This window comes from Geospiza fortis, unplaced genomic scaffold (genome assembly GCF_000277835.1).
Source record: "Geospiza fortis unplaced genomic scaffold, GeoFor_1.0 scaffold13, whole genome shotgun sequence".
NCBI lineage: Eukaryota > Metazoa > Chordata > Aves > Passeriformes > Thraupidae > Geospiza > Geospiza fortis.
The window spans coordinates 3,019,681-3,034,010 of NW_005054384.1; the positions used below are offsets into that span (position 1 = coordinate 3,019,681).

At 39.2% G+C, this 14,330-nt stretch overlaps 1 protein-coding gene across 15 annotated transcripts in view; it reads left to right on the forward strand.

Moving 5' to 3' along the window:
* PLEKHA5 (pleckstrin homology domain containing A5) overlaps positions 1-14,330 on the forward strand; it is a 154,036-nt gene that overhangs the window by 107,132 nt on the left and 32,574 nt on the right. For 11 of the 15 annotated variants that reach the window (XM_031060545.1, XM_031060546.1, XM_031060542.1 and 8 more), the window contains 4 exons: positions 1,203-1,655; positions 7,284-7,746; positions 10,894-10,977; positions 13,609-13,728. In XM_031060545.1, coding sequence (XP_030916405.1) covers positions 1,203-1,655; positions 7,284-7,746; positions 10,894-10,977; positions 13,609-13,728 — 1,120 coding nt within the window. The remainder of the gene's footprint in view (positions 1-1,202; positions 1,656-7,283; positions 7,747-10,893; positions 10,978-13,608; positions 13,729-14,330) is intronic. The other 4 variants (XM_031060548.1, XM_031060544.1, XM_031060538.1 and 1 more) reach the window with 1 other exon arrangement.

Genomic DNA, 14,330 nt, shown 5'->3' on the forward strand with positions numbered 1-14,330 from the left:
GTGTTCCTGGTAAGTTGTGTGTGTGATGGCCTTTTTACAGACACTTGAACTGGATGCAGTTATAAAGATGAATAATGCATTTTTTTTATAAAAAGATGCAAAACAAAACAAAAACTTAATTCAACATCCTCTTAAAATAAAGTGTTGTTCTTAGTTTGGTTTTATACAGAGATGTAATCTTAAGAAATTATATCTCTTCCTCTTCTTTCCTCCCATAGCAAAAAATGCAGAGCAAAACATTTTAAAGTAGTGGGGTTATTTTTCTAGTGAACTAAACCCAAAAGTCACTTTTTGAGCTGGAATTGAAATTCAGGTCCTCCCAGTATGGCAAAAGATAGAGCCTCTTGACATTTTGAAATTTTAAAAAGATCACTAATAGAACTGCACACATTGAGTGCTTGTGTAAATACTGTAAAGCAGTAGCAATTCCAAAAATATCATTATTTCTGTGGTACAGTTCCTTAAGTCAGCAGCTATTTTCCCCCTAAAATTGGAAAAAGCCACAGTCATTTTCTGCAAAATATGTGCCAGCCAAAGTGATAACACACCAGAGAAACCTAATTGATACCAGTGACCATGAAAAGTCATTTGCTTTCTTGAAAGGAGCTCATTATATGCTAAATTCAGCAGTATTGTGAATCACAAGCTGTCTTTGAAAACCATCTGAATTTCAGGCTGTTGACATTTGGAAGCTGTAGCTATTGGAGAGCCACTGAATATTTTCACCCTTTGAATTTTCTGCCCTCCAGGAGCTGAGCATCCACTTTTTTCAGGCTCTGGCTTTATTTCCTGTTGTGCACATGTTTTCTAGGGGGTTAATTGACTGTTGTTTTAATAAATGACCTCATGTTATAATTGTTTTTAAAACAGCAAATAAAGAGAAAAGTGTAGAAGAAAACAATACTCACACTTGCCAACCAGAAAAACCCCAAATCAACCAACCAAAAACCAAACCAATCAAGCACTACCACAAATCCCCAAACAAAATTAAAAACAAAAGAAAAAGAACACCAAAACAGCAGCAACAAAACCCCCCAACCTCTCCTTGATCATTGTGAAAATGTCCTGGTTTTTTCTCTCAAAGTCAAGATATTGTTGTAAAATACGTGGTCAGGGGTTCACTGAAATAACTTCCAATTTTTTATTACTATTTGTAAGGAATATTCTTTTCGTATTATAACTTGTCATACGTTCCCTTGCAGAATAGAGAAGTTCACTGTTGAAAATACATCACCTCGAGAGGTAAATAATATTTCAAACCACCGGGTGCTAATTAAGCCAGAGGCACAAAACAACCAGAAGAACAGAGACGTGAACAAAAACGAGGACAAGAAAGCTTTGGAAGCTGAAAAATACGGATTCCAGAAAGTCGGGCAAGACAGACCATTAACAAAAATTAACAGTGTGAAGCTGAACCCTTTGGGATCTGAGTACAGGACTTTGCCCATAAGCACAATTCCAGGTGGGCACTTCAGGCCAGTCCATTTGAATGGATCTGAGAGTAAATCCATGGGAGTTGTGCTGGCAGATGTTGGGGATGGAGCCCATCACAACGCAGACTCTGAGCGGGTCATGCAGAGAACCAATTCCATGCTGCAGCTGGAGCAGTGGATTAAAATCCAGAGGGGGAAAGGACAGGAGGAGGAAACAAGAGGGTGAGTACTGGGTAATTATTTTTCGACTTTGTAGTAAATAATACATTTGTACACTGGTTAGTTTCTTTAGTTCTGGATCTATATTATATAATCGCATTCTTCGTTCTCTGTAAGAAATGCCTGGATGGCTTCTCAGAACAGATGTATGGAAGTTTATTTTATTAGTATTTGAATAGTTATTAATAAACTAAAGTATATTAATAATAAATAAAAATGGCCATAAACCCTTTTTGGGTGTTAGAAATTTCCCTGCCCTGTCAGGGAGAAGGTGTAATCTGATCACTCACAAAAATTCTTGTTCCTCTTAAAATCTATTCTTGAAATTGCCCTCTCTTCTGCATTTGAGGACTTCTCAGAACAGATGTGTGGAAGTTTCTTTTATTAGCATTTGAATGGTTATTAATAAAGTATATTAATAACTCAATAAGTAAAAATGGCCATGAACACTTTTTGGGTGTTAGACATTTCCCTGTCCTAGCAGGGAAAATGTGTCATCACTCATAAAAATTCTTTTTCCTCTTAAAATCTGTTCTTGAAATTGCCCTTTCTTCTACGTTTTTTGCTCACAAATTCTTTTAATAATATTGTATTTGAAATTCTTTAAAAAAAATATTCCTGGGAGCTTTTAAACTTTAAACCAGCTTTGTATGAAGAGAGAGAGAGAGAAGATTTATCTAAAAATAAGACACAGAATCTAACTTGATGCTTAAAGCTTCTCTTCTCATGAAATTAGCTATCAGCCAGTTACAATATTGAGCTCTAGTGCTTATTCATGAAGTTTTAAAACGATGTGTGAATGATTGGCAATATTTAATGTCATGCCAATAGCAATTTCTCTGTCTGAGGAGTGTAGGGATGTTGCTTCCAGGCTGCCTTACAGACAAGCAGCTCCAGCAGGAAAATGTAAAAAGGTTTTTAGTATTACATTTGATAGGAGATGCTATCACAGAAGATACTTTGAAGGGCTGGAAATTAAGGATTTTGTGTATAGATGCATGGCAGAGCAGAGCTTAAGATAAACTAAGTTCAGAAAATGTGTTTCCCCCACAAATTTTGACATATTGACTGGGGCTTCTCAGTTTTTGCAAAATCTTGAAACATTTCCATGAACTTGCCTTCCATGTGCCAAGGTTGAACATTTCCTCACTGCTTTTAGCCTTTCATTACATATAATTAGGAATTGTTAATGTGGTGTTTCATGAAATACTCATCATAAGTAGTTTGATCAAGTTTGAACTTGTAATACAGACAGGGACTTGCACATGTCATTAATCTTATTATTCAAACTTGCATAATGAGAACTCAGAAGGCTCTTTGATGCAGTTAATTTTTTTAATTGGACTTTAAAACTTGCAACCAAACAGAAGAAACTAGAATAGATGTGCTGTTTTTCAGTTCTGAGCAAGTATAAAAACCCTAAAACTGGTTTCATAGTGAGGATCAAATAGAGGGAAGTGCTATTAACAATATGTTACTAATTAACAATATTTTATTCTTGAGTATAGGAACACTTGTTTGCCTAGATAAGGGTGATAATATAAATGCTTTCAAAAGCAGTTCTACAAAAAAGTGGCAAACTGAAGCAGAATTTGCCTTGAGCTATCTTTTTTGCTTTGCATGGAAACAGCCTTGAATAATGATCCAAATTTCTAATGTATATAGTGATGTCTTTTAAATGGGGCTTCATTTAAATTTAAAATTTTATTTTTGTTCAGGTTGCCAGGTTCTGGCTGGAGACAGACATTTAAGTAGAATCAAAGTTGGTGAATGAGAGTAAAAAAAGAAGCTCTGGTTTATGCTAAAGCTTAAGGTTGGGGTGAGAGGATCCTGAGGCTGTTTAAGACCTGTAAAACTCATAACTAGAATTTTTGAAAAAAGTAGTCTTTACTTACTGGGGGAAAGTTGCTAACTCTCCACCAAGCTGCTTTCCAGTGCATCTGTGTTATTGTGTCTGCATGACAGAAATCATGGAGGACCCAACTGAGTATCTCTGGTGTGTCAGACTGCAGAAAAAAATGGGACAAATGCTAAGATGTCAACAAAGATGTTCAATTAAATGACTATATATAAAAGAAAAGAGGAGCTCTTAGCTATCCTTAATATAGAATGAAAAAGGTTCACTATACAACTACCAATTTTTTTAGAGGGACAGGCTGACCCCTCAGTGGTTTGATTGACCAAAAAAGTAATGAGAATGACAGCAATATAGATTTTAATTCTTGAAGCTGTTACCTGTTGTTTCCATGGATCTAGACATCTAGTTTGGCAAAAGCCACATGAATAAACTGCTGCCTTAAGGAAGGCAAACTTTTTTAAAAACAAAAATAAATGTGGTTTGAATAAAAAATAAACACATTCCACTTTGGTATCATTTTATTGAATTTTGCAGAAGTCAGTTATGAAAAAAATATGTTTTTCACAAAAGTAGTTCACTTGAGTGGTCTTTCACAAATGTGAAAAAATACAGAAGGGTTGTTTGGTACTAAGGGATGTTTTTTGTTGCTGCTACCCCAGGATGTGAGCCTGTCTCTCTGCCTTGTCTGTATAAGATTCATCCAAAATAATAAATGCCTGCAATGAAACTCCAGGCTTCCGTCTTCACTCTGCCACCCTTTCTTGATTCTTACATGGAAGTTGTGTGTTTGGGGCCAGCGATTTTTGTTCATTAGGATGAGGGGCTGTTCTGAGGTTTCAAGTTGAGGATATTCACAGCGTTGCAGCCCTGAGTCCCTAAAGGGGCCTAGCAGCAAAGTTGCTTTCCCAGTGTGTTGATTTGAAAGCCAGGTGTCTGCTAAGGAAGGCAGGAGCCTCCCTTGAACTGGAAAATGTAAACCCCCTCCCTCTGAATTAGTATAATTTTGAAATTAAGGAAGGTTCTCAGGCAAAGATATGGGAGTAGGAATAACAGTTCTTTACGAGGAAAATTAAGACAAATGCAATAGTATAAAAAGAGAGAACAAAGCACTGCCAGAGTCAGACCAGGCCCTGCCCCCTGTGTGTCAGGGGGTGGCACAGCCCCATCCCATGGGGGCTCAGCCCTCCTGCAGTGCCAGCTGTGCTGCTGCTGGAGCAGGGATCCTGCACAAGGGGGGAGTTTTCCTCTGCAGCTCCAGGGCTGCTGCAGATGGGCCTGGGCTCCCTCTGGCAATGCAGGGCAGCAGAAAGCTGCTCCTCTGGCAATGCAGGGGGCAAAGGCTGCTGTGCTGCTCCAGGCTCAGATTGGATCCAGGTAGGAATGCTTGGCTCCTCCCCTGGGCGCAGCATCTCCCCATGGGATGCTGGAATTGGATCAGCCCTGCAGGGACACTCAGTGGCCATGGACAGAAGGTAATTAATAATTAACAGAAGTTATCTCCTGGAGGGAGGATTGCTTGTGGGAGAGATAAAGAAAACTGCCCAATGAACAGAAGAGAACTGCTCCACCTCTGACAGATGTCAAGAGAATGCACACCTCTGGGCACATCTTACATTTCCAACCTAAACACCCTAATAGTCCAACTCAGACACCAGAACCACTATTGCTCCCCAGGAGACAACCTCTCAAGGTGTCTGTAAACACATGTGGAAGACTTTCTCACATGGGAGCAATTATAAGGATCTATTTATGATGGCAGCTGCAGAAATACTTTGCAACCTCAGACCCAGCTGCAGCAGCCTCCCTTTGTGTGCAGGGCAGCTGGAAGCTGCAGTTCTGTCTGGAGTTGAGTTTTGGGTTTGACTGGAATGACATTTTTTGCAAGTATCAACAGGACATTGGTGAATCTATTTTATCGAATTATCTAAAACAAGGCTTAATATTGAGGTGGTTGAGCTTTTTACAGTTTTCATGGTTTACCAATTGAAGATGGATTATGTTATCTTTCTAAATGTTCCAGAATATAAGTAATTGCATGCAGATTTTAAATTGATGTCTTTGCACAGTAAGAACTTCAGGCAGCTTTTTTTGCAAGTTCAGGATATTTAAAGGTTCCAACAGGATTACACTGCCCATTTAATTAATAAAATGTGTGAGGAACTTCAGTGAGTGAGGTGTGTCTTGCTACTAAATATATTCATGAGAATGTCAGGCCTTACTGTAGCTGTTATGGGATATAGTTACAATTCTCTTTTGAAAGTTAGAAATGGAGTTCAAAAGCATCTTGTTTGTTTGGTTTTAAATATGGAGATGGACAAAAGCCTTATCATTATCAGCATGTTACTAAAGAAATTTGGAAGTTATTTAAGCAGATTTGGCAAAAGAAGACTAGGACTTGGAATCCCTCTTCCCTTTTTGTAATTTTTTTGCAAGAATGGGAAGCTGTCCAATACAAAGTGGGAATAATTCTTCAGTAATTCTTGAAAAGCTTCAGAAACTGTAGCAGATTTTGTACATAAAGCTCTTTATAGCAGTTTTCATCTTCAGAATGTTGCAGGTGATTGTAAATACTCAGCTTAACTATTTTCAGAAAAGTGGGTTTCACCATCATCAATTTCCCTGATAGTTATTCCATAAGGATCTCACATGCATAATACTAGTTTATTGTGTCATTTGATCTACATAATTCCTTTAATGTTTTTTTTTGGTGGCACTGAAATAATTCAAAACCATCTCCAGGTTCCGGTGCTTCATGGTATAGGGATTTTAGTTCAGATTAGTGTGGGGTGTAGCTGGAAGCTGCTGCCCTCTCATGGCTAAATCAGGTCCAATTTGAGGCTGATTTTGTTGTCTATAAGCAAGCATCAATCATATGCATGCTCTGTAGCAAAAGCCTTTAAGAGGAGCTCATTTGCATTTTAGATAAGGGAGGAATAAATCAATGTTTATGACCTAGATTTTGTCCTCTGAAATAGATTAACAAGAAGTGCTTTGTCATACTTAGGCATGCATCAATCCTTGGTATAGAAAATTTTTTAGTATTTTAACTAATGCTGAAAGTTGCTAAATGACTGTAGAACTCCAGACTCTTAATGGGGCAAAAAATTAAGGAATAAGCCTTTGAATACATATCTGAGTTGAAAAACAATAAAATATTATTATCAAACAAAGACATGTATTGCTCTTTGTTTCACTTGAATGGCTGATATGGAATGGCTTGTCCTTGACAATTGCAAAATACAATTTCTTCAGACAATTACTGCAGTTTTCCCATGGACTGCTGTTAAAAGAATAATTTTTTTAATAACTGTAGTAATTGCTCAGGATTTTCTTAAGGAAACAGTATTTTTTTTCACTTTTGAAAAAAGCGAACATTTCAAATGGAAATATGGAAAGCATATGGAAACAGAGAACTTTAAAGCTTTCAAAACTTTCACCTATCCAGCATATAGGCAAGTTCCAAGATTTGATCAAAACTTGAAATCAAGTTTGCCAGTCCAGTAGAGTACTAGACTGGCAAACTGGTAAAAAGATGAAATGAAATACAGATTATATCAGCAAGAGCTAGTCAGAGAGAAAGGATCCACTTTTGGCTGCTACAGCGCATTCAGTCAGAATCATTGATTCTTGAACTGTTGCTTTGAATTTCTTGAGCTTTTTTTAAATGGCATTCAAAGTATTATAAAAGCTGAGAGCTGGATAAACCCAACCCACAGTGAACAATTTCTGATTGCCGCAATATTAACACTAACAAAAGGAAACGTGTGTTCCAGCATCATCTCCTACCAGACGCTGCCGAGGAACATGCCAAGCCATCGAGCTCAGGTGCTGCCCCGGTACCCAGAGGGGTACAGGACACTGCCAAGGAACAGCAAGACACGTCCAGAAAGCCTCTGCAGCGTGGCTCCCTACGACAGAGCCGTGGGACCCGTCAGCGCCGAGGACAAGCGGCGCTCCATGCGCGACGACACCATGTGGCAGCTCTACGAGTGGCAGCAGCGCCAGTTCTACAACAAGCAGAGCACCCTGACCAGGCACAGCACCCTGAGCAGCCCAAAGACCATGATCAACATCTCTGATCAGCCCATGCACTCCATCCCCACGTCCCCGTCGCACGGCTCCATCGCGGGTTTCCAGGGGTACTCCCCGCAGCGCACGTACCGCTCGGAGGTGTCGTCGCCAGTGCAGAGGGGAGATGTCACCATCGACCGCAGGCACAGGACACATCACACCAAGGTAAAACAAGCTTCATCTAATGGATAAAACTCTCATCTGCAGGGCTCTTCAGTAGAATGTGTCTGATCCCTGGAAAACTTATGTTGCACTGGAGTATATTTTACTATAATGGATATTGTTGTATCACTGTTTTTGTGGAGAAAGGTTTGGTTTTAAAAAGGGCTGAAAAATCTAAGGGTACAAAAAATGTATTTTTTTGAAACACTAAAAGATGAAAACATGTCTTGATATTACTGCCCATGATAATATGCCCTCTAAAAAAAAATGAGTCAATAGGCAAATTATTCAGAATACCTTATGCATGTACAGAACTCTAACTCCTTTCTAGCAGCAAGAGGACTCAAAATCCCAGGTTTCTTTACAGATGCTGCTTTCTGTCCTTCAGCAACAAGTTTGGCTGCCTTGGGCTCCAGCAGCAAATTGAGTGTATTGTTCCTTTTTATGCCTTTGAGCTCTTAGGGAGATCACTGAAGATCAGTCTAAATGCACACAACCTTAGTGCTTAACCACTGAGAGGGAGACATGAAGAATTGTGAACTTGAGTGCCATATGTGCTGCTCTGTTACAGCCAGCATGCTTTGTTACCATGGGTTTTAATAGATTGGAAATAATTAAATAAAAATTACTCCTTCTGTTGGATGTAAAATGCTCCTGAGCATTTTTCTAAAAACTTCATGCTTGGATATCTTTTTTTTTTTTATCCAGGGAAAGAAAAAACCTATAACTACAACTTAAAGCAGTTTAAACAACTTAGAGTTGATTATCAGGTGTTGGATTTTGAAGTTTTTAGACCCCTATCACCAAAGGAGTAATTTTGCTTTGGCATCCTTTATGTCTCAACTGCTCTGGAAATTTAGTAATCAATGTTTCTCACATATCTGAGAAATGCCACTGGGTCAGTGCTGCAGAGTGTATATTGCTTGTCCTGTCAGCCATGTTTTGCTTCCTGATGTTTTTGTTCCTTGTTGAACACTTTATGCTAATCATTCATTTAGTATTGAGTACCTTTTATACAAACCTCCTGTTTCCCTTGAGTTTTTCATGCTGTTTGGTTTGTATTTAATTAGTTACAAAACTGGCTTTTGCCATTAACTTTAAATACACCCCTGTCTTTAAGAGATGGGTAATCAGAAGACTGATTATTTGAAAACAGTAGGGTAAACTTAACATCTAAGCCCCATCTACATAGAGATCTTAAGTTTTTCAGCATAGATAGCCATCCAAACAGGAAGCTCTGGAATTTATCCAATGTTCTGTAATTCTTCTATCACAAGAAGATCAAACATTGTTACTCATAATATGTCAGTGGTTATAGGCCGGAGCATTTATCCACAAGATCATCAATTTTTGTCATCAATATATTTTTCTCCATGTGCTACAGTACTGTAATCTTATTGTCCTGGGCTGGTCTCTCACATTTGCAGAATTCCTGCTAGCATTTGTTATCCTTTTAAGCCATTACCTTTTTTAAACTTGTACACAAGTGATGAGTTAGAAAGAATATCTGGAGAAGGATATGAAAAACAACTCCAATACTCTTTATTGTGTACAAGACAGAAAGAAGACTAATGTCCACTTAGCTAAAATCAGATGGTTAGAGAACAAGGCTGAACTTGCAGAAGCTGCCTCATGTGTTGGAGCTGGAAAGATGAAGTCTTTTCAGTCATCCAGTAGTTTTATAGGAAAGTGGACACTTACTTTGAAGAAAAAGCTACTAAAGAAAGTTAAAGCCCCCCAGTAGGAGAGAGGGATGTTTCTCTGAGTGGTACTAAAGGTGTCTTCCAGCAGAGTCCAGGAGCCCAAGCCATGTGTGCATTTATCAAGCATCCTCCTCAAGCTGGGGCTGTGTGCTCAGGACAAGCTGCTTTGTCTGCCTCAGTCTGGTCGCTCTGCCTGGTCACTCTGGCAGGCAGAGGATGCTCAAGCTGAGCTGCTTCCCAAGAGAAAAGGATCCAGAAAGGAGAGCTGGGTTTTGTTGTGGCTTTTGGTTTTGTTCTGCTGATCCTTTCTCACCTCAGAGGATGAGGCAAGGCTGGTATTGCAACACCTGGCAAACATAAAGCAATTGTGCTCACATCCACATGCCCATTTGCATGAGTCCCCTTGTGTGTAACTATTTGGGTTTGAGAAGTCAATGAAGACATGGTTTGAAAATTCAGGAATGAGAACATCGTGAGCAGATGCCAAAACTTTCTATTTTTTACAGCACGTGGTTTTGAATTGACTGCTTGTCTATGTCTAAATGGCGTTGCCTACTCAAAAGTAGTCACCCTGCAGCTTGAAAATTTTCTTTCTTACTTCTTTTCACATCAGCTAGTTTTCTGTCCTGTTGTGTCCTTCCTTACTATTCCAAGACCTTCCCTGTTATTCTTGAAATAGAAATGACATCTGCAGCCCTGAGAATGCTGCACTACACCCACAGTATTTACTTTATCTAGCAATCTGCCCCTAATATTTTGAGAGTACAGCAGGACAGAAAAAGACTGCCTCCCCAAATTGCTATTGTTCAGCTGTCCTTAAATGAACTGTGGCCTATGAGTTCCCTTTGGAATGCTGGCAAAGGAAATAAGTCCTCAATGGTTTTTTTATCACAAATCATTGTAGATGTATTCCTAAGGTATCTTGCCATGGCTGTGGACGTTTTTATGCTAAAACTGTTGTTTTCCAGGATTCCTTTAAAATTGCTACAAAACATTTCATATTTGTGAATATTTAATATTTTTCAATGTTCTTAGCTAATGTCTACATTTATTTAACATACATTTAAGTGAAAAACACCCACTTCGGGGAGTATTACTGGTCATATTGCTTATGCTTTGGAAATAGAACTGTAGTGGGAGTCTCTTGGTGTATTGTCAGAAAAAATTGTGATTTGTGGGTAGACCTTGCTCATGGTCAGCACTCTGTCAATAGAGCAACAATAATGAGAGAGAACTGTAAATTAAATTAAATATGAAATTTGGGCTATTTCTAAAATTTAGAGACTTGAATAACCTAGGTAGTAAATCAACAGGGAGCATGACTGGTACAAATCATAGCAAATTTTCATGAGGGGGAAGTTGGCTTGACTTTTTGTGTTAGCATTTAAAGTTTTTGAGTCTTTAAAAACAACTGTGGGTCACACTGTGCTATTTTTTTTTTGTGCAGCATGTCTTTGTGCCTGACAGAAGGTCGATGCCAGCAGGTCTGAGTTTACAGCCTCTTACTCCTCAGAACCTCCAAGGCAAAACAGTGAGTTGGATTTTTATTTGATACATCAGGGTTTTTTTTTAACAATAATTCTTTAAGTATGAAGAGGCAACATTGAAATTTTATTCCAGTTAAAGCTTGCTTTAAATGTAACCTTTCTTTAAATTATCAGGGGAAGAAGTACTCTGTGATTCCACATAATTCTAAGAATATTGTGTAGCTGCTGAGTCAAGGTTTTCTTTGGGAATTACAGATTTATTATTTTTTAATCATTGTTGATACATTGCTGAAATTCCTGGGAGAGGATAGACTACATCACAGAACAGTTATTTCTCCATTAATTATTTAGAAAATCCTAGAAGTTTGGTGTTTTTGGAAATGTAAAAGAGTGTTTTATAAAAGGATGTCCTTTCTGACACTGTACTGTGGTAGAGCTGAAATTCTCACTGAAGATATTTCATCAAAGTAATGTTGGTGAATACTCTCCACTTTCCTAGTTGAAACATGACTCTCAGCCAAAAAATTGCCCTAAATTGATGTCACTTCTTTACCAGTTTTTGTCTCCTTTTTTGTAATCTCTCTGTCCATCCAAAAATACCAATTGAGAGAGTTATGAACTAAGAAAACTGGTTTGGTTTTTTTTTTTTTGGATCATACTGTGGGCAGCCAGTCCTTCTACTGCCTCCAGCCCTGTTTCCTGCACTTCTCAGCACAGATTTCTGGCACCTTCAGGGACTTTTGGGGTTGGCCTTTGGTAGCTGGAGCCTTCCAGACATTCCTTGGGGTTCGCGACCCGCTCAGCCATTCTGGGCTCATCTCCAGAGGGACAAGCAGGTCCAGGAAACCAACAAGAAATCCACAGCAGAACAGTGCAGGGGCCAGAGGAGGAAGCCTGTAGGTAGCCCTGAGAAAAGTTGGTGTTATGGTTGTTGCAAGAGTCCCAGGGCCTGCATCAAATGCACAGCGCCTGCAGCAACTTTATGAATGTCTAAAGAGGAGGAGAAGTTCTGTTCTAAGGGCTCCTCTGTAGAGAAAAAGTTTGGGTTGGAGTGCCATGAAATAGGTTATTCCTAATGCACTAAAATTGAGCTGTTTCAGAATGTACCAAAAGGAGTTTTGATCTTGAAAAAGTGGATCATTGCCCCTTTTGCTTGAAGATGCCACTTTTTGTTCTCATATTCCTAAAAATGAGACTCCTTGTGCTTTGAGTGGATGTTACTTTTCAGACTGAAAACACTGTTGCCTGTTTTTGGAGAGAGCTCCAAAATGCCTTGTAGAGCAGTCTGGGTTCTTAACACTTGCCCTCTGGAATTCAATATTTCAAATCCAGGTATTGAGGGAGAGCTGTAAGAAGGAAAACTGCCATTAGACAGCTTGGGTTTGGTGTTGGTTTTCCCTCAAAAGCAAATGGTTTTTCCAGCTGAAGCTATGTGGAAATCCCTTGCTCCCTCTTGTGGGCTCCTCTGTTCTGAACTCACAGAAGTGCTGGTGCCATGCTGCTTCTCAGGGATTTTTCCTCTTAATTCTGAGAAACACATATTCACTTTCAGATTTTTAGTGTGGGCTTCTCTGGAGCTCTTTACTTCTTTGCTTTGGGGAAGTTCTGCGCCTGTGGGAGAGGGCAAGCAGGGGTTCAGGAGCTTTGGGCTATGTTTAACTCACAGGGTTTGTGAGAAAATCAAAATGCTGGATGAATATTTAACCTCCTGTAAGGTTGACTTCTGGAGAAGTGTAAGAAACAGAAGCAAACAGGAACATAACAAAAATACTTGTGCTCAGTGGTTTGTTTTCTTTGGAGTATTGCTAATAGAAGTGGTTCCCAGGAATGGTTCAGGTAGAATTTTGCAAACTGACCTAAGCTGATCTGTGTGGAATTACCTGAAAAATACCCATTTGAGGTGGACTTAATTTCCATAATACATATAATCTATAGTAAGTCTTAAATGCTATTCTTCATCCCTTCCTAAGGCTGTATTGTACAGCTTAGTCATAGAAGGAAAGCAATAAAATAACTGGAGGCCTCAGACCTGTGAAAGGTGGGATGGAAAATTATTTTTGTCATGCTTGTGCAGATTTATTTTGTGAAAGGTGATTATTTCTGAGGTAGTTCAGTAAACATGGGATTGTCATCATTTTTTCCTCTCAATTTTGACACATACATTTGAAGAATTATTTTAAATAATTGTCTGAAGAATTATTTTTAAAACTACATTTTCTTGAGGGCATGTTTTGATTCTTTCACCAAGCTCAAATGGCTGCCCACATACAGGTAACAACATCCTAAGGGGCTGGAGTTGTCTTCCCCTGACTGAAGTCAGTATCACCAATTTGATATGCACATCAGGAAAATTGAGGACTGCACAGACTTTGCCCTGCAAAATCCTCAATTATTTTTGTCCTTAATACAGAATCTTTGACTTTTATGGCATTTGCTGGTTTGAGCAGTCAAAGGCTAACCCTTCATTTTATATTTGGAAGAGTTCAACAGGGGGAAATGTTTTCTCTTGTGTCGTATCACTGCCGGAGTTCCTGCAAGGCGCTCTGAAGGTGCACCTTCCTGTACTTCTTAGATGCAAACCTTTTATGAGGCGTGCCTTATTTTACTGAGGTGTTGTTTGGTATACCAATTAACCTTTTCTCTGCTCTTTGGCTTCTCACATTGCACTCCCTCAGCCGGAGGAGCTGACCCTGCTGCTCATAAAGCTGAGACGGCAGCAGGCGGAGCTGAGTAGTATCCGGGAGCACACACTAGCACAGCTCATGCAGCTAAAGCTTGAGGCCAGCAGCCCAAAGGTCAGCCATCCAGCAATGTGTGTCCTGCTCCATCCTCACTAACCCACAGCCATTCATTAACCCAAGTCTGCTCTGTGCTAAGTTCCCTGGCTCCTGTGCGAGTGGCATTAATCCTGTGTGTGTGTGGTGCTCCGCTATCAACCCTTTGAGGTCTTGGTTTTTGACATAAGCCAAGTCAAAATTACCTGGGAATATTTTAAAGTAGCTGGCTGGAGTTCTGGGCTAAATAGACAAAAGCATCATAAAGTCACCCCAGGACATTCAGGTTTAAAATGAAGTGGTTTTCATCTATTATTTTGTATTACAAACAAAATTAGTCATGATAGATTGAGATTAATCTGCTGTTTATGCAGCCTGCAATCAGATTACATCTTATTTGTGATATGTGTACAAAAAGCAGGACATGTTTAAAACATGGATTTATCAAAGGGTTCATAGTTGCCTGTGTAGTGGACATTGACATAAGCTCACTGTGTTTTATGTGTAAACCAAAATGAAATGTAGTGGTTTCCTGGTCTGATTCGTAGCAAACTTTCATCATTTTTGTTTCGGGCTCAAAACTTGTTAACAGTTCGCTAAAAAAAGCAGTTAAAAGCAGCATT